At 36.4% G+C, this 21,022-nt stretch overlaps 1 protein-coding gene across 1 annotated transcript in view; it reads left to right on the top strand.

The window, feature by feature from the left end:
- Positions 1-20,794, top strand: part of LOC149532033 (bifunctional UDP-glucose 4-epimerase and UDP-xylose 4-epimerase 1-like) — a 53,463-nt gene extending 32,669 nt beyond the window's left edge. The window contains exons 6-9 of the mRNA XM_089807928.1: positions 17,486-17,567; positions 19,567-19,649; positions 19,862-19,953; positions 20,197-20,794. Coding sequence (XP_089664054.1) covers positions 17,486-17,567; positions 19,567-19,649; positions 19,862-19,953; positions 20,197-20,278 — 339 coding nt within the window. The 3' untranslated portion in view covers positions 20,279-20,794. The remainder of the gene's footprint in view (positions 1-17,485; positions 17,568-19,566; positions 19,650-19,861; positions 19,954-20,196) is intronic.
- The last annotated feature ends 228 nt before the right edge of the window (positions 20,795-21,022 follow it).

Here is a 21,022-nt window from a genome sequence, read left to right as displayed (position 1 = left end):
CAATCGGAGCAACAGTTCGTAAGTTATGGCTTTCCAAAGTTGGGCTACCCAAAACTTCTAAAATAATTGTCAAAGATGTATTTGGCTGACTCTATATGTTTTGTTAGTGTCTGTCGGCCCTAGGTATTAAGTTTGAGCATCTAGAACCTTCTCAGGTGACATAAAACTGCCTATTTAAGAAAGACCCGAACATTGTCTAGGACAACTCTATGTGATAGTTCGCAACACTGTCTTGCAGATTACTGTAATGAAGGCACCCATTTGGGTTAGCATATTGTAATTCTGCATTTGTGGCAATAATAAGAAGTCCATATTTTGTTCTCGCATTTTCTGTTATTTCTTTGTTTCTGTTATGAGTTTCCGGTATTAAGGGGAGCTCCCTATATCACATATAAAACTAACTATAAGATTACTAACCAAAACAACCAATTAATAACTTGCATTATCATTAATTCCTAATTAATACCCAATTAACAGCCCACAATATTCCTAACACACTTCCTAATTACCTAATTACTTTAATACTAAATCTGATTTCCTATATTCCACTAACATATATTATCACTAAACATAATTCATTAACTATTATCTCCTACTTATCAATTGGTGAGCTTAAGGGGCTTTCTAATGAATGGTTCGTAAGGCACAATGCTTGGTGAAGGTTTTGCAAATGGGGTTGCAAGCTTTGGGTTTAACCATGGAGGAAACTCCGTAGTTAAGCGTGCTTAGGCTAGAGTAGTACTGGGATGGGTGACCTCCTAGGAAGTCCCGGTGCTTCACCCTTGTGAGCATCACCTAGATCCAATGAGTGCTAAGTGTTCCATTTATTCTCATGAGAGATGAATTCACGTTGAATCACTACTCATGAAACATGTGTCAATGAGTTTGACTCAAAATCACATAGTTAAATCCTAATAGCAATATCGCAATTTGAGTTGCTGTGGAAATTATCTCCTACTTACCTACTAACTTCTAACTAAAACCCTAATTAATAAATTACAATATTACTAATCACCAACTAAAATATCCTAACCTACCCTAGCCTAGGCTACATCCCTATGTCCCTACCTTACCCCTTGGCCCACTTGCCAAGTGGGCAGACCAACAAGTACGCTGTCTTGTCTCACATGTGGGCAGCAAGGAGAAGTGCATTCAAACCCTATGTGGGCATGAAATGGCTATCCAGCCAACCGGATTGCTGTATGTTGTAATCTATTAATAATTTTAAAACTTTGAAACAATTGTTTTGTAATTTCACTTTGATGTTAAATAATAAATTAATGTCTATTTGGTCGGCAGGGTAGACACTGCCATGTGGGCAGGATCAGCACTCCAAGGTAATGAGAGGGTTGGGGGGACCCACCAACTAAGGTCTTCTCAACATTTAAGTTTGCCTTAATTTTTTTTTGTTTAAAACCCATCAACAAGATAGGCCTACATGACCTTTAGGGAAGAGGAGAGGTGGGTTGGGTGTGGACCCCATGTGGGTCACATCCCACTCCCTCAACTTTTTTTTTTTGTTTTATACATATTTTGAATGAAATGAAATTCCTTCATTTTTTTTGAATAGATTTTATTTTCATAATGCATGCTTAGTTAAGTAATATTTTAATGCACAATTGGGCTTGTGGAAATACAATATTATATTGACTGTGTGGATTTTGTATGGGAGGACTTTATTTTTCCTCCCATACAAATTCCAGAGACCTGTAGGTCTCAATTAGGAGGAAAAACACACTAGATTCTTTTTCTTTCAAAAGGGTTTATGCCTCTATTCATTTCAATTTTGCTAATGCAATGAATTAATAATTTAGCTAGGTTTTGTCACCTGAGTGCTATAATCACAATGTTTTATATGGGCTTTATTGAACTATAGTCAATCCATTTAATCTATTGGATTCAATAGTATTGAAACTATGCAATATACCTAATTAGAGTGTTGTTTATTCGATGAACTTTATATTTCTTTTGAATTTGAAGCTTAAATCTACAATACAAAATCATGAAGCTACTTAATGAAGCAATCTTTCATTCTTTCACCATTATTACGAAGTGCCAATGAAAGAATTCTCACAATGATTTAAATCAAAGTTTCAAAGAAACATATCTTTTATTTCAACTCGAGATCAATGATTGCAATGAAGGTGATTTTAGAAGTATTACATCAATTCATCACTATTTTTGTGACATAATGGAACTAACTTTTCCTATCAATTGATGTGCATATGCATCTTATTTTCACACCAAATACATTGCAAATGAACTTTCAGTCATTCTTTTCATTACAAGATATGCAACCGTGCAATTAAGAAGGAAGACATAAGTGGAGAATTCTCCAAACAAAATGTAACATAATGATGTTGGGAGATCGGTGCCTTTGTCCAGCATAGATTGACGGATTTGCAACATGTGCTTAATCACCACCCATGGATCCTTGTCTCTGACTGTTGTAACGTTCATTGACAACTCGAGCTTTTGGTGTAACGACAACAGTGGTTCCGACAAGTGGTATTAGAGCGTTGGGTTATGGGTTCAAATCCCTCAGGTCATGCCGAGGGGGGTATTGTTGGGAGGTCGGTGCCTCCATCTCCCCTAGGTTGGTGGCTCTATCTAGCATAGACTGATGGATTTGTGACATGTGCTTAACCGCCTCCCGTGGATCCTTGTCTATGGCTGTTGTAACGTTCATTGACAACTCTTGTAACGTTCATTGACAACTTAAGCTTTTGGTGTAATGGTAGCAGTGATTCCAACAAATGAGACATCAACTCTCCTTCACAATGACACCATTAAGAGATCAACATTCCAAGCTTGCTCCCACGTTTGAATCCACAAAAACCTGTGAATAAGGATGAACAATACGATGGAGAGCTCAACTCCCAACCTAGGCCTTAAGAAGGCCCCCCACCGAGCTAGAAGAACCAATACCAATTGAGTAACATTCAAATTGAAACTACAAAACATGAACATCACAAAAAACACCCAACCAAGGATATCACTATGGGTTACACCTATGAACCCATGACAAAAGGTGAAGGTGGAACAACCATGAAGGAGATGCCAATTGTTAAAGTGTAGCTTTTGTAGAAGTGAAGAACATTATATGTTTTAAGTATATGATTCTGTGATTTCTACACACACACACATATATACTTAAATTTGGTGTTTATGGTTGCTAACAAATGTTGTTTATATTAGTTTACTAAACCAAACGACATTCTCAATAATTAGTTCATGAACCCGTAGGGCCATGACCTTACGTGGCCTTTGGCCACGTAGAGTCATGTCCCTACGGGAACATGACTCCTTACTCTCCTATATTATGCAATCGCTGGATGAAGAAGATCATCAATCACTAATGACAATGCTCTCTCCTTCTCCAATGATAACTACATTCAGAATACAATAAATTGCCTATACATATACAGTCGATTTGATATTAAAAATCAGATAAAATATATTACCACAATTTTGAAGTATAATCTAATTCAAATTCAGGGAACATATATATTATACTGTTAATACTATATCGGCATCTTGCAATTTATAATCAGAAGATTAGAAGGAAAGTATATGCATCTCTCTATCAGAGATGCTATATTCATTTACATGGTATCAGAGTCATCTTGATAGAGAAATGTGATCTCAGAATTATTAAATCTCAAAATTGTTAATATTAGATTTTAAATATCTTCAATTCAAAATGGTGAATCATGTAAGGTTAGAGGGTAGACTTGAAGGAGCTTCAAATTTTTCATTATGGAAAATTCAAGTTATGATTGTACTGCGAGAGATGGAACTAGAACATGATGTAGAGTCATATAAACCAATACTAGAAAATGATCCAAACAAAACAACATGGAAGAGGCACAACAACAAAGCCATGAAGATTATTATAGATTTTGTGAAGGATCACATTCTCCCCTCTACATCTAGTATTTTTACATCTAGTCTAAAAATAGCTTTTGAAATGTTTTCTACAGTTAAGAATACTTTTGAAATTAACAACACTAGTAGATTGCTAACATTGAAGCAAGATCTCCTATATATCAAAATGAACAATGGAGAATCAATCATGTCGTACTTCTTAAGAATTTCTGAATTGAAAGATCAACTTGCGACTATTGGAAGTCAAGTAGATGACAGAGAACTTAGCATCATAGTCTTAAAAGGACTACCACTATCTTGGGAGACTTTTATTTGTGGTCTACACGCTCGACTTGATCTTCCTAAATTTGAACTACTAAAAAATGAATGCACTCAAGAAGAGTCAAGATTAGTTTCCAGAGGAATCAACTTAAATCAAGAGGGAGACATTCAAGCTCTTCAAGCTAATACCAACAATAAAGAAAAGAAAGGTAAATTTAAACGAAATAGAAAGGAGTTCACCAAATCATACAAGAAACAAGATTGGTCAAAAGTAAAATGTTTCAAATGTGACAAATTTGGTCACACTCATAACTCCTGTCCAGAACGAAAGAAAATTCAAGCAGCTCTAGCAGAAATCAAAGAAGAAAAAAATGAAAAAGAAGAAAACTTTGCATCTTATCTAGCACTCTCAAGTGAATTAAACTCCAACAAAAATACTTGGATTATAGACAATGGAGCATCACCTCATATCATAGGCTTTAGAGATAAATTTGAAAGCTTCGAAGGATACTCCTCTGAAGAAGTAATCATTGGAGACTACTCTACACACCTAGTTAAAGGTATTGGATCATGTTCAATTCAACTAAATTCAGGTATTATTCTCCAACTCAAGAATGTTTTTATTTGTACCTAGTATAAAAAGAAATTTGGTCTCTATCTCTAGTTTTGCTGATCAAGGATATCGAATTCCCTTCCAAGAAGATAAAGTTCTATCTTGGCCAAACAATTCAAATATCAAGAAAGCTATATCCATTGGATTTAGAGATGGAAGTTTATATAAACTTTGTAACCAACAAAATTTAGCTCTAAATCATGAAATATCAAACGCAAATGAAAAATGGCATAGAAGATTAGGTCACCTCAATTTCCGTGCTTTATCATCAATAGGAAAAATTGTAGTAGGGTTATCTAGCCTAAAACCCGATCATTTAGGCATTTGCAAAGGATGTGCCCTAGGTAAAAACACAAAAAAATCCTTTCCCAAAAGTGTATACAAATCTAATTCTATACTTGAACTTATTCATATTGATCTATGTGGTCCTATGTTTGTACCTTCTCTTAATGGATGCCTCTATTATGTGATCTTCATAGGTGACTATTCTAGGAGAACTTGGATCTATTTCCTTAAACAAAAGGAATCAATTGAAGTGTTATCTAAATTCAAAGAATTCAAAGCCCTAGTTGAAAATCAAACTGGACACAAAATCAAAACCCTAAGATCAGATAATGGAGGTGAATACATCTTAGAAATTTTAAAAGATTTTTGCATTACTGTTAGGATTAAGAGGGAGTTTTCTGTACCATATGATCCTCAACAAAATGGAGCTGCAGAATGAAAAAATAGATCCATTGTTAATCAGCCAGAGCTATGATGCATGACCAAAATCTTCATACCTCTTTTTGGGCTGAAGCTTCTAATACTGCGGTTTATATTCAAAATAGATGTTCTCACTCAATATTGGAAAATACAACTCCCGAAGAAGTATTTATAGGCATCAAACTAGACTTAAGCCACCTAAGAATATTTGGGTGTCCTATTTATATTCATATTCCCAAAGAAAAGAGAACAAAATTAGAACCATCTGGAAAGAAGGGTTACTCATCGGATATAGTGAATCAACCAAAGGTTACAAGAACTGTCCCTAGTCAAAGAACCATCAAAGTCAGTAGAGATGTAAAATTTGAAGAAGACATTGACTTTAATCTTTCAAAGATCATTGATGAAACATGCGTAGAGCCTACTTCTGAACTAGATGAGGATTATTTAGTAGAGAACGAGAGAGAGAATGATACTGAACATACTACACGTATTATTCCAAATTTAGAGAATACTGAAAATTCTAACAACAAAAAGTGACCACTTTGGGCTAGAAAAATGATTGAAGAAAATCATATAGGGCCTGATGATGTAGGCAGAGAAAGGAAGAGAACAAGAAATCAATCATGCTATGTAGCACTACTCTTTGAACTCATCAAAACAAAGCTTTCAAATGTCGAAGAAGCCTTATCAAGCAAATCTTGGAAAGATGCAATGATTGAAGAATATCAATCAATACTGGAAAATGATGTGTGGGATGTTGTACCCAGACCAAAGAACAAATTAGTTGTCTCTTCTAAATGGCCATACAAAATTAAGCATGCTCCTGATGACAACATTGAAAAATACAAAGCCAGATTTGTAGCTCGCGCATTCTCACAAAAGGAAAGAATTGATTATGAAGAAACATTTCCTCTAATTGCTTAGTACACATCTATTAGAACTATCATAGCAATTGCAACATCCAAAGGATGAAAGATACATCAAATGGATGTCAAAACAACATTCCTAAATGGTGAAATTGAAGAAGTATATATTGAGCAACTAGAAGGATTTATCACTCATGACAAAGACTCTCATGTCTGTAAATTAAAGAAAGCACTATATGGCCTTAAACAAGCACCTAAGGCATGGTATGAAATAATAGACAGCTACCTCACAAAATTAGGGTATTCCAAGAATGATGCTAACATATACCTCAAAATAAATGGAGATGATATGATTATTCTTGTAATACATGTTGATGACTTGCTAATAACAGGTGAAGAACATCTTATAGCTAAATGCAAACAGGAACTAACAACAAAATTTGATATGAAAGACCTTGGACTTCTTCATTACTTCCTAGGTCTAGGAGTCTGGCAAAAGGAGAACTACATCTTAAATCAAGGAAAATACACTATTGATATTTTGACTAAATTTGGAATGATGGATTGTAAACCTGTTACTACTCCTATGGAAGCTGACTTACATAAATTGAAGAATGACAAATTTGAATCTGAACCTACGGATCCTACTTACTATAGATGGATCATCGGATCACTAATGTACTTGGTTAATACACTTTCTGATATCTATTATGTAACAAATACATTAAGTAAATTCATGTGTGAACCAAAGAAGATACATTTTATGGCAGCTAAGCACATCTTACAATACGTAAGAGGTTCAGTTGGTAAATGGTATGGGACTCAAATATGATCAAGTTGAAATCAATCTTCATGGATATTCAGATTCTGATTGGTCCAGCAGCTCCACTGAACGTAAGAGTACTACAAGATATTGTTTTAGTCTTGGATCTGCAATGATTTCTTGGTTTAGCAGGAAACAATCTTCAGTTGCCTTAAGCTCCATTGAAGCACAATATATAGCCTCATCCATGGGAGCCAGAGAAGCAATATGGTTGCGAAAGTTGCTAGTTGGGTTGTTCAAGAAACCTTTGAAGTCAACTATCATTCATCGTGATAATCAAAGTTTCAACAAATCCAGTTTTTCACAATTGATTTAAGCATATTGAGATACCTTATCATTATATTGGGGATATGGTTGATTGAGATGTTATCAAACTAGAGCACATAAGTAGATTGAGATGTTATCATGCCATTGTTCTAGATACGCCGGAAGTCATTGATAACGAATGTATTATGATCATTATATTTGTTGATCCAGAGTGCCAGAGATCATAATACATGTTATGATAGTGGTCATAACATTGAGGTTATAGTTATTTGACAAGTCACTATTTTAGAGTTTTAAAGTCAGATAATTTGTCCTTTGAATGGATATCATTAATGTCAATATCAATTTTTTAAGTCCATAAGAAATCTTTGTTATTTCACTTCTCCCTCACTAAGAGGGAGTGTTAAAGTGTAGCTTCTGTAGAATTGAAGAACACTGTATGTTTTAAGTATATGATTCTGTGATTTCTACACACGCACACACACACACATCTACACACACACACACACACACACATATATATAATTAATCATTGTTATGTATTTACTAATACATATCTATACCAAAGTAACAAGAATCGGAATTGGTAAGGCTGAATCAAATTGTGAATCGGCCATGAATCGGAATCAAATCGGCCACGAATCGGCAAATTAAAAAAACCCTTAAAATTTAGTGAGTAACCTATTTCATAAACCCTTTTATTGCTGATTCGATTCATCAATTCACAAAAAATCGTTTGGCTTGAATCGAATCGCCGAATCGTGTGAATCGCATGAATTGCCAAGATTCTCGAAACTATGATCTATACTTAACTTTGGAGTTTACAATTGCTAACAAATGTTGTTTATATTGGTTTACTAAAGCAATCGACATTCTCAATAGTTAGTTCATGAACCCGTAGGGCCATGACTCCTTACTCTCCCATATTATGCAATCACTAGATGAAGAAGATCATCAATCACAAACAACAATGCTCTCTCCTCCAACGATAACTACATTTAGAATACAATAAACTGCCAATACATGTACAGTCGATTTGATATTAAGAATTAGATAAAATATATTACCACAATTTTGAAGTATAATCTAATTCAGATTTAGGGAACATATATATTACACTATTAATACTATATCAGCATCTTGGAATTTATAATCAAAAGATTAGAAGGAAAGTATCTACATCTCTCTATTAGAGATCCTATATTCATTTACACCAATGACAAACTTACAATATCATGCCTTCACAAGGCTCATAATCATACACATCTTCCATAAACATACTCTCCTTATCTCCCCCAAATAACATCAAAGTCATTGGAAAACAAGGATCCATACACCTTTCTTTTTTCTCTCTTCTCCATGAGAAGAGACTCTACACTTCCATGGAATCACAACTAACCCCTTCACTCCACAAGGCCACTTCCTCCCTTTCCAAGTGTGAGTAACGCCTTCACACCGATGAACAATACCTCAAGAAAATGCAAGAGAAAGAAATAAAAGCAAGATTGAAAATACCATTTCCCAACCCTCACAACACAATGCAACAATACATACAAATACAAGAAATGCAAGAACAAGCACTACAACATACTAATCTATTGCAAGAAGAGAAGAACATCCATGGCAAAGGAATCACCAACCTTAGTCAAATGTGTTATGGAATAGATAGTTGAGAAGAGCCCTATGCTTTGTTGCTCCAATTCCAAACCCTAGTGTCTCTAAAGATGAGTGGGTGAACACCTAGTAAGTTCTCCAAGGGCCTCTAAAAAGACCTCCAAATCCCACCCACCTACAAACAATAACTTCTTGAGTTGACCCTAAGTTCTTAGGCTATCATACTTGTCTCCTACCATTAATGCAAGTTTGGGCAAGAATGTGGGTAAGGGCAAGGACACAAGACTTCTCCATTTTCGCAACTTTTGGAAACTGAGAAGTTTGGAGGGTCCCTAAAGTTACTTGAGCCTTCTAGTTGTGCTAATTAGGTCCCCAACTCATACCCCTACCACTTGGGCACATAAATTCCACTAAATTTGGCTCCTAGGACCACTTTTTGGCCTCTAAAAATGACTTAAAATTTGAATTCAAATTTTCTATATGGTGGGACCTCACAAGATATCTCTAAACAAGGGTGATTAACTTAGGCTCCTAATTAAGTTCAATTTTAAGTTATGGGTCACATTACCAAACCCTAATTGACATGTCATTTTATACATATACATGCCAAGTGTCAAGTGACACCATAAAATCACATTACATAATACAATTGGCATGTCCCTAATAATAGAATGAAATAACCTAATACATACATTCAAATTACGATTACGAATTCAATCACATGACTTGTTGATGTCAATTTTGTACCACTACATAACATATAATAATTGAATACTTGATATGGAATATCAAACATTCAACCCTCTCTTGAAAAGTAAATACTCATGAAGACATGAGAAAAACTCCAATGTTCCTTACACCTATGGATACTAACTCAGTTATATTAATGTGATTTGTTGGTTAATCACGTAGGCGGCCTTATTTTGTTCATTCGAAGATAACTTGGATTTTTGTTGTGATGGTGATGAATCTGGCTTTGTAATGTATACTAGCGACAAATGATGTTGATGATGATGATGATGGAGGGTATGTTTGCCAATGATGCTTCTCCTTTTCTAACTTTCTTCTCAAATGAACTCCAACTACTGAACTACTTGCTGCCCTACTCCTACTATTAATGGAAAGATTTAGCAAATGGACGGGGATCGAGTATGATGAAAGCTTACCAGCAACTCTGTGTCCATAGATGCAATGATTTAAGGGAAAAAGACTAGATTACCGCTCAAGGCTTCTTAACCAGCCACTAGGATGCTAGTGGCCTAGTTTATAGATCCCTATCAAACATCCACTAATATCACCATGCAACTATCCATCTACTCTTACTTTTAGTTAACAACTTTCTTGAAATGAAATCTACTTTAACAACTTCAATGAAATTTAAGTCTAACTGTTGGAAGTAAAAATCATGCAATAACACCAAGTGTCTCTAATCACCATGCAAGTCACAGTGATAAGAGAAGCAATTTTGGTATTATCTTAAGCAACAATTTTCTTCAACCTTTTGCAAATTAGAGAAAATGGCCTTATATAGGGGCCAAATTACAACCAACGGTAGAGATTAAGAGGCAAAATCAACAATCCACATTAGATCCTAGAAACCCTAATTAGGGTTGCCACCCCTTAGGCTAATGAGAAGATGCCACCTTATCAATCTACCAATGAAAAAAAAGGAAAAGTGGCAATCAAAGAGAAGGCACCAAAATGGTAACCAATTAGAATCAAACACCTATCCTACCCAAGAAGAAATCCTACCCAAGAAGAAGGAGAATTTGCCACTTGGGCTTATCAAATGATCTTCTAATATAATTCTACCCTTTTCTTTCATCTTCTTAACCAAAGAACTTGGCTAGGTTGTCGCTGACTTCCTTCATGGGAGGGCAAAGCGTGTGCTTCATCTTGAGCTCAGCTGAATTCATCATGTTGCTCGTTGCTTGTAGTGTCTTCTCACAATCCTTCTCATATTCTTTCGCATATCCAATGAAGGCATTGAGGGAGGCAAGGGTGCCCAAATGTTTCTTCTTGATGACAACCTTCCCCAACTCATCCAATTTTGATCGAAATTTTGTCTCATTGACGGTCCTCCTCTTTGATATCTCCAAAATCAAGTGCAGCCGCAACATCGCTCATCATGGTTGAAATGGAAGTGTCAACGCCTGGGCTATGTTGTGCAATCTCATTCCATATCTCTTCAAGTATCCTTAATTTGATAGTCAAGGCAACAAACCAAGACTCCACTGTAATCGTGCCTCCATCTACCAACTTGACTCTCTCCAAATATCTCTCTAGTAGCTCGATAAATGCCTGTAGCCTTGGAATGGCTAAGTCCTTGACTGGAAGGAAATTCTTCCACTCCCCTTCAAACGTTCTGAATTTGTCTCTAATAGCTACTAATGATCTGAATGTCAAGATAAAGGAGGGCAAGAAATTTCGCCCATCTTGAATTATATCATGGATCCAATCTTTGACTTCGTGCAGTTGAGCCGATATTTCTTCTATGTTGCTCCTGCTCTCTTGCGAAACCGCTGCCTAATGCAACTGTTGGATAGGTTGACAATCTCTCTTCAGCCTCTAACTCTACAATCCTCTTATTTGCCTTCCTCAACCTTTCTCTAATTGAAACCATGCCTTCCTGGATCTCTTCACATTCCATGTCATCCGTGACTCTTCCCAAGTTATGCTCTACTATCTCATATGTCTAGGCTACAATTTCATCCATTGCCTTGCTAGCCTTTGGTATAGCAATCTGAACCTTTCGATGACTCTCATCATCGCTCCAAATTACCTTTGCCATCATTTTTGCAATTTGTTTATGTTTCTTGCTATCATCCTTTTCCACTAACCCTTGAATATCTTCAACTGTTCGGACAATCACCACCTTACCTCTTGGCATAAGCATTTGCCTTAACCATAGCGGTGCAGTGCATCTCCCCAAATTTGGATTCGGTTTGACTAGTAAAGCATCACCAACGGTCTTGGGCGCCTAGCTTATTTCTTCAATATCAATTGGCCTATCCTCTTCTTTACTAGTGATTGTTATATCATCTCCATATTGGTTGTCCGAGAGAGGAGAGTACTCGGTACTGTCACTGTAACCACTTGATTTCGAATTAGAGCTCACCTCTACCGCGACCCCTTGTCCACTTGTATTATCCTCTTGGCCTCTACCCTCAATTATGCTCTCCCTTGACGGTGCTACATTCTGTCTCTTTGCTAGAGGTTTCTGATGTTCTTTACTTCTCTCAACCTCCAGATTTCTCTTCTTGCTCTTAACTACCCTTGGTTGCTGGCTACTGCCCCCCTTTCTGTCTAATTGACTCCACTGGACCTTCTTCCTCTGGTTTCATCTTCTCATAAGGAAGGCGTACCTTCTGACTTTGTAATTGCCTTAACTTCTCATTGTACCATGACTCCGTGTGTAGATCAACTGTCCTTGTAACTTCCTCTAAGGAAGGATCCTGATGATCATTCCAATCCATTGGACCCAATTCTGTTCCATCCACTGTATCATAATCTTCTCTTAGCACATTTTCATCATCTTCTAGTTGATTGGTAATATCAAGGCCTCTCCATCTGATTGCCCTCATCATGCCCACTGACAATCTTGAGAAAGCTAACTTCCTCACATGGAAGTCATCTTGTGCATTGGCCCAAAAATCTTTTATAGTAGGAATATGTTTGAATGTGTTTTTGTGAGATGCCTTGATAAGACCATTAGGATCAAATCCTTGTCTTTCTCTATACCGTCCTAGATGATACCATTTTAACTCCTCTGCAGCTGTAAAGGCGATAGGATTGGGGCAAGTATCATTGCCTATTCCAAATGAGAAGGTAATCCTTGTCTCACCTTTAAGTTTCATCATTTTGTCATAATGCTCAAGTTGCCTAGCCAACTCCAACAAAACTATCTTGTTGGGTGGGTACCTTGGAAGTCTCTTGGGACAAACTGTACTCCCTGCTACTCTAATATATGTGAATTGCAGAAATTGGATGAACCAACTCCCATACTTCTAAACTTTTGCTTCCGCTTTCGATGAGAGCCTTCTAGCAGGTGTCCCTTGCAATATCCTTACCATCTTCATGGAAAAGGTATCATAAAACATCTTATAATCTTTGGTGTTATGTAAATGAAGTTCTGAATTGCACTCATGCATCAAATATTGCCCCGGCCCATTGCCAATCACTCCTAAGGCCTTAAGTCCAGGATTTTAACATAGTCTCACAATTAGATAGAAAAGATAGGAACCCATATAGAATTGCTTTTGATTTTGCACTATCCTAAGTTGCAACTTTAAATTTTCACTTATAATTCTAGCCCAATCAAATTTTCTCTTTCTATTTTCAATTCCATCAATAAATAGTACATCCAGTTCTTGAATTGCATACCTTGAGCTACGCCCATGATTTGACTAAGAAACACAATAAGATCGTTGTATTCTGATTTGAAATTGGACTTGGTGAGCTTTGATGACCTGGTAACTCCCTTCTTGCCTTCATGTAACCAAGTCTACTTTAGATGAATAAAATAAGCCTCTTGATTATCCTGAAATAACTTAGCCGCTTGATTCATCATTACCACTGTCATGTCTATATGCTGGGCAATATTAAATACTTCTTCGACCACTTGTCCATTGATGTTAGCCAACACTTTCTTCACTTCATCAAAAATGATGGACTTAGTAACAATATCAAACCTGGATGCACATTCCATTACCAATTTCGAACAAGGCAAGGTAGGAGGGAAAGCTATCACGTGTACAATTCCGCTCTTGTAGATCTTCTTTGCCATCAGGGATTGTCCTTCCTTCAATCTATCCTTCAACTGTACCATGTTCACCATGCCGATATTGGTATCACTTATTCACCTCACTTTCGAGAAGAAGGTGGTCTTAGGCATCATGTCTTCTTTGTCTTTTTTGGTATTCGTTCTTTTTGGGTTCTTGCTTGCACTAACATCTACCATCCTAAACAGTTATTTCTACCCTTTCGTTCTAAATGATATGGACTACACTTATCAATCTCCAACCTTCTTTCTGTCGATAGAATCTAGCTTATTTTTGCCTCTCCAAGTGTTCTATCTCTACACTTATCAATCTCCAAACTTCTTTCTTAGGGATGGGACTACCACTTATTTCTGTCTCCTCGTTACCTTAGGATGGACTACACTTATATCTCCCAACTTCAATCCTAGGGTTGTCTAGCTTATTTTTGCCTCTCCAAGTGTCCTATCATGAAATTTACACTTATATCTCCCAATTTCAACCTATCAATGGAATGATGAAGTGGTAGATGATGAGTGCAAGAAGAAAATAAGGGAAACAAACCAAGCAAGAACAAGGAATAGAATCCACCTTTAAGACCAATCTTCACCTCTAAAAATGAACAGAATTTTATCTTAAATCTACTTTTACCAATAACAGGGCCCTCTTCAAGTTCGGATCAGATCATGGAAATTTCAATCCTCCTTGCAAATAATGATGACCTAGCAAAAATCAGAATATCAACTTCCTTGAAATTGCCCACACTTGCCAAAAATCAGACCTTAAATCATATAACCTCTTCACTAAATAAAATCACCAAATTTTGGAAGGAGAAATTGCTGCCAAAGATGGAGAAATCAGACTTCAAAAAAAAATCACGCAAGCTGGAAAAAATCAAATCTTCTCCAAAAAATCGCCCTAGTTTGAAATTTGCTTCTCTTAGAAGAAAAGCGCACATCCAAGGAGGAGGAAAAAGGAATGGGGAAATAAGAGGGTGGAAGCCCCTCTTACACCAAACTTTTTGCCTCTCCAAGTGGGCCGACTTGCCTGGAGGGAAAATTAAATTAAATTAGTCCCTTAATTAATGGCCCAGATTTAAATACAATGTTAAATTTACTTAGCTCATAGTGAAATTGGCCCATTTAATCGTTAGTTTTTAATCAGAAATTGCAAAATAGAAACAAGGTAAGCCTAGGAGATGTCAAAATTTTCATTTAATAATGTTTTGGCAATTAAAATATTATTAAAATCAAATCTAGCAAGCCAAAATCGATTTTCAATTCTAAGTTACCAATTTCATTTAACATTTCTAAAATCCTCTAGGCAAAAACCAAATTAATGTGATTTTGCAATTTAGTCCACTTTTAATTTTGCAATGCAATTTTAATTTTAATTTTTTTAAACAAAAATAAATCCTTTTCCCGACAGTCAAAATTCAAACTCCAATTTCAATTACACTATCAAAAATTTCATTTTCACCTAAAAACTCAAGATTTTCCAAAACAACTAAATCTAACAAATTCATTTTGAAAATGCTCAAGCTTATACTATTGATTTTCAACCCATGAGTCCCTTATGGGTTTCAATTGATTTTCAATCCGTTGGACCTCGTCATCCAACAAGGTGGTGCACACTTTCTCATACCCAGGGCCACAATACCCTTTTGGAGCTTCATTGACACTCCTCAACATGTCCTTCCAAAATAGAGAGCGAACAACATTAAAGGACAACCCATTTGCATACAGGCATCTTGCCACCTTAATGTCAGTAATTTCCTAGCCCTTGTCTTGAAAAGCAGTTTCTAGTGGCCCATCTTTGTGTATGAGGACAGATTCAGTGTCAATGTCCGCTACAGTACTGAAGAAGAGGTGGTCTTGTACTATAACATCTGAGGGGGGCTGCATTCCCTTTGCTCTTTTACTTTTATTGCTACTGTGTTCTGTTGCCTTGCGTCCTTCTCTCTCTTCTGCTACCTCATGTTCGTCAATATATTTTAACACAGTTTGATTTGCTATAGGGGCACCCTTTTTGCCAAGGCATTTCTTGACTCCTCTTCCAGTATAACCACATAAATGACCTACCACACGATAATAAGAACTATTTCTTTCTACACCATATCTCTGACATCTCTAATGGAATGCACCACCTCTTGGAAGGGGTTTTATGATGACTACATACTTCCATAGAGGAGAATCAGAGTTGGGTTCCATTCTTTGTTCGGTGTTGCCTATTGATGAAGAGGTAGATGACATTCCTTTCCCTATGGCAATACATTAGATACATGTTCATAATTTATATGCAAGAAAATGAGAAATTTTGGAATAATGGAAAAGATTCAAGAACATATGAAAATTGAAAAAGAAATGAAAATAAAAAAACTAGAACAAAAACAATAGAAAATGGAATAAGATCTTACCTTTTCCAGCCATTGCAAGTTTGCAAATGTGTATGAATGATGCACAAATACTTGAAGAACACCAACAAATCAATCTTCAAACTCCTTGCACAACCGGAAGCTTGCTCAAAAACTTATGTGCTCTCCCTTAAGACAAAATAGCCTATTTAGAAACATAAATTGACAATGAGAGGGCACAAAACCAATTAATAACACCTTTTTAGGTTACATGGATGCCAAAAAATTATAAGAAATTGCAAATAAAACACTTTAAATGCTTGTCCATAGCCGCAGGTTCGAACTGGGTTTGATTTTTTTGAGGTGGTTTGCGCGGGTTCGAACCCAATTCGAACCAGGTCTAAGAAAAGAGGACCCTAGTCGAATCAAGTTTGAACTGGACCCGAACTTCGAACTTGTTCGAACTTATCTTGGTCCGGAGGGGGGGGGGAGGTACTCGTGCAACCTAGAAATTGGATAGAGCTTGTACTAGATTATACGTAGAAATATTATTTTGTTCATTTTTTGCCCTAATTATACTAATTCTGTGTGTGTGTGCGCGCGCGTGCATGTGTGCGCGCGCGTGCATGTGTGTGCGACCTAAAAATTGGATAGAGCTTGTACAAGATTATACGTAGAAATATTATTTTCTTTATTTTTTGCCCTAATTATACTAATTCTGTGTGTGCGCGCGCGCGGGTGCGAGGGCACGGGCCTTGCCTGTGCCCATGCCTGTGTGTGTGTGTGTGTGTGGGGGGGGGGGGGGGGGGGCGGGGAGTTCCATGTTCTATTTTATAGATAAACTCATAAGCAACTTTTCTATAACTGTTCTAGTAAGGTATTTAACAAATTATAACAAATGCTTATTTTATGCATCCTATGATGCAATATTCCTAACACAAATACCAACAGCACATAGGAATAAATATTAGATAGGTAGCTAACTTGAAAAAAGCACAGAGGCCTAAAATAAATTACTTGTTGAAACTACATGGTGGGTTCTGGGTAAGGTTGCTGGGATGTAACTCACCAGCAACACAGATCCACAATGCAGGAAAATTGCAGGAAAATGAAGCATGTGAAAGTGGTCTGGAAAACTGTGAGGGACCCAAATTACATATAAAAAGAAACACGCATTTTTAAAAATTAATGCCACTGCCATCCATTTTCAATTTTATTTTAATTTATTACTAAATTCTTTTTAATTTTTCACCAAAGTTTTTAAAATTTATTTAGATGACGCAAATTACAATTTTTTTTCCTTCTTTAAACTATATTTGGTTGTTATTTCCTCAGGTTCGAGACTACATTCATGTTGTGGACTTAGCGAATGGCCATATTTCTGCACTGCAAAAGCTCTTCATAACAGAGGACATAGGTAATGCCTCCAAGTTTCATCGTTCATTTAAATTATAATTATGTAAAATGTTATCTCACCAATATGTAAGATCTTGTGGTTGTAAGCTGCAGAACAAGGGGATTTATAGCTATAAGATGTCACCAGTGTCTTCTTTATTCATCTTACACCTACATCTACACATATTTAATAATCATGTACTCAGATATGACCTAAAGCAGGTTTTCAATTGGCCATCGTGTTGGTATCTTCCGTCTTATCTTTTAGCTTTACTTAATTTCTTGTTTTACATTTTTTATCTTCTAGACTTTGAGGGGGATATCTTGGCACTCAAAAATAATTTGCAAATCTATCATTCTGGTTTTGCGATTTGTTTTTAAAAAATCTGAATTTATTGAATGTCATACTCTTTATGGTGTTTGATACTATTATCCTTTGCTCACCTACACATGAGGGATCTGGGTGTTGTGTTTCCCCATATTTTTAAATTTAGGTGGATGGCTTGTTGCTGGTACTTTGTTGGGTATGTTGAAAGAGTGGTCCATTAATCTGACTCTGTCTGATTATGGTTAAAGGCTAAAAATTGACAGTTTAAAATTTAAAGTTTGAACCTGTCCATTTTTCATAAGGCAGAAATCTATTAAACTTTTCAGCAATCGAAAATCTATTAGAACATGAATGTCACTATATTGGAAGAACTGATTAGCAATTGGGTCTCTGATATGACACCATTTTTACTTTGAGTGATTTGAATAGACCAGTGTTCCACTGGGTTTGGGGATGTTTCCTTTGGGGAAGGGGTAATGTGTTCCAAGGACAATGGCAGTTGGGGCCTAAGTTTGGGAATGGCAGGGGGACGGCGGCGGGGCAACAGCATGGGAGCAGTGCTGACATATACACATAGCATTAGTACTTGAGAAATAAGTTCTAAAAAGATAAAGATGTATAATTTAATGGCTAGAGTCTAGCGGTTGTGTTCAAATGACAAATGTCAAAATTGAAACTATCAAATATAGCCATTGCAACCAGAATTTTTAAAATATAGTTTTTTTCACGTCATAATCTTATTAATCTGCAAGTTCCTTGCACTGTTGAGGGACGTCTAAGAGTCCCCAAGACATCCAAGTGCCCCCCAATGGGGTGTCCCTCTTAAAAGAAATGTCTCTTCTCATGTGGAAACACAGGAAAACGTCTCTGGGCTGGCTAAGAAACATGGCAAAGGTGGAGGTGTGATGGAGAAGCGTTTTTGAGGTGTCCCCGAGAAATCTCCATCTCGGAAACTTAATGTTTTTCAGGGGGCACACGTCCTCATGGAACAGTGGAACTGACTGAAACCACCTGGTAAATGAATCTTATAATTGGCATCTCCTTTCAGTCAAGATTTTCTCTTAGAATAATGTTCATTAAATGATAATAAGATTTCCAAAGTTACCCAAGTTTTTGGGATGGGGACAGCAAATGTTTTTGCCAATTTTGAGGATAACCAGGGATGACAAAGGGGTCAGCTATAAAAATAGGGAAAATTAAAAAATACAGGGAAATCTAAATATTCATATAAAACATGGATAAAGCATGTACTTTTAAATTTTAGAACCTTGAAATATAAGAATTAGCAGAATTTTTATGCCAACTTTGAGTAATTTATGAGTCAAGTTAAATTGTCTCTAGATTTGAAAGCCAAAGTCCCCTAGGCCTCCCCTGTCCCTGGAGCATTAACAGGGATTCAGGTTAGTCTGATGCAAAGGATTGATATCATATTTTAAATCTTAAAATATTACAAATAGTCTGGACATTTGAAATAAAATGCTTGGCTAACAATTATTTTCCTGCATTAAATGATTATCCTTTTTCAATAAAAAAAAATGAATCCATCAATTTAGCTGGACCATTCCTATCTCAGCTCCTATTTTATCCACATATCATCTTATATCCGCTATAATAAAATGTGTATAAGTATTCTATGGAACTACCGTAGCACCTTTTCTTCTCTCTTTGTAAATTTGATCTTGTGGCAATTCAGGTTGCAGAGCTTACAACTTGGGGACTGGACATGGCACCTCTGTTCTTGAATTAGTGGCAGCATTTGAGAAGGCATCGGGAAAGGTCAGTCACCATTTTGCTCTTCAATGCCACTGCTTCAAACAAAAGATGAAATGTTACCTATTTGTTGCTGCCCCTACACTTAAAGTTACTGTCTTACACTGCAGAACAATGTTGAGAAAGATATCCATTAAATACATTGCAATTTTTTGTAAGAATCTCTTAATTTCCTATAAAACTAATGTATGTCGCTTATCGTTATGGGTTCAATGCAGAAAATTCCACTGCAGTTCTCTTCAAGGCGTCCAGGAGATGCTACAGCGGTTTATGCCAATACAGAGAAGGCTGAGCATGAATTGGGTTGGAAGTATGTTTGCCACCATCAACAGAACTATTTCAATTCAATGTTTTTTTCATTCAATATATCTTCCAAAATGTTTTATGTAATGCTTTAGTTCCAAGTTAATGACTGAGTGTTTTTGTCACTCGAGTAAATGCTAGGAATATATTTGTTTTCATTGTCATGACTGCATGCCAAGCTTTGTAATTATGATATGTAGAAACAAGAATTTAGTTTAATGTGAATGCATTTTTATGTTGTCTATTGTAGGGCGAAATATGGGATAGCAGAGATGTGTCGCGATCAGTGGAATTGGGCTAGACAAAACCCATGGGGATACAATTCTTCTTGAATTCCTAGATTGATGACCATCTAAATATAGAATACATCATCCAATTATGTCAATACTCGATCAAAGAGAAGCCCAAGTCATCTCTTTGCTGGCATCTTTTTCTAATGACAGTTTAATTGTGCAATTACAATCTAAGCTTTCTAGTCAAGTGGATGCTCAAAGGTGGGTTCTTTCAGAAGATGTCTAGGATACATTTGAAACTAGGGGATCCCTTCATTTCCTCTCTTCATTCGAGTGGAGGACTAAATAATACCTCCTAAATCCATAGAGGAGGCTGGTTTTAATTTTAGAGAAAAAATTCTCGTTTTCCTATTTGTACTCTGCAGCATACTGCTTTTTCAAGCAATTGTGTCAGTTCCAGAAATGTGTCAGTTCAAATGTAATTTATCTTGTTAATAAGGTGATCAAGCAATGGAATCCCGGTTTCACAAAATCAACAATGTGGCTTGGTTTGTTATTTTGAAAAATCCTAGTTATTAAATACTCCTTTGGCAGTGCTGGAGGGGTTTCAACCTAGTATCTCCTCATTTTTAATGGCATTTCATGGTTTTGAACTAGGGATATCTCCTGAGGACTACCATTAATTCCTTCCTAAACCCAAGGGTGGACTTTTAAGGCTTCTACACCTCCTTTCCAATGGTTTTCTTTTCTTTAAATTAATAAACAGATGTGAATACAAGGATGGAATATATTATGAATGCATTTGCTAAGTATATGCTGGCTTTCATCATGTTGTGATTATTG

Source organism: Cupressus sempervirens, chromosome 11, assembly GCF_028749045.1.
Source record: "Cupressus sempervirens isolate cs-2001-9-10 chromosome 11, ASM2874904v1, whole genome shotgun sequence".
Lineage (NCBI taxonomy): Eukaryota > Viridiplantae > Streptophyta > Pinopsida > Cupressales > Cupressaceae > Cupressus > Cupressus sempervirens.
This window is presented reverse-complemented; position numbering and strand designations above follow the sequence as displayed.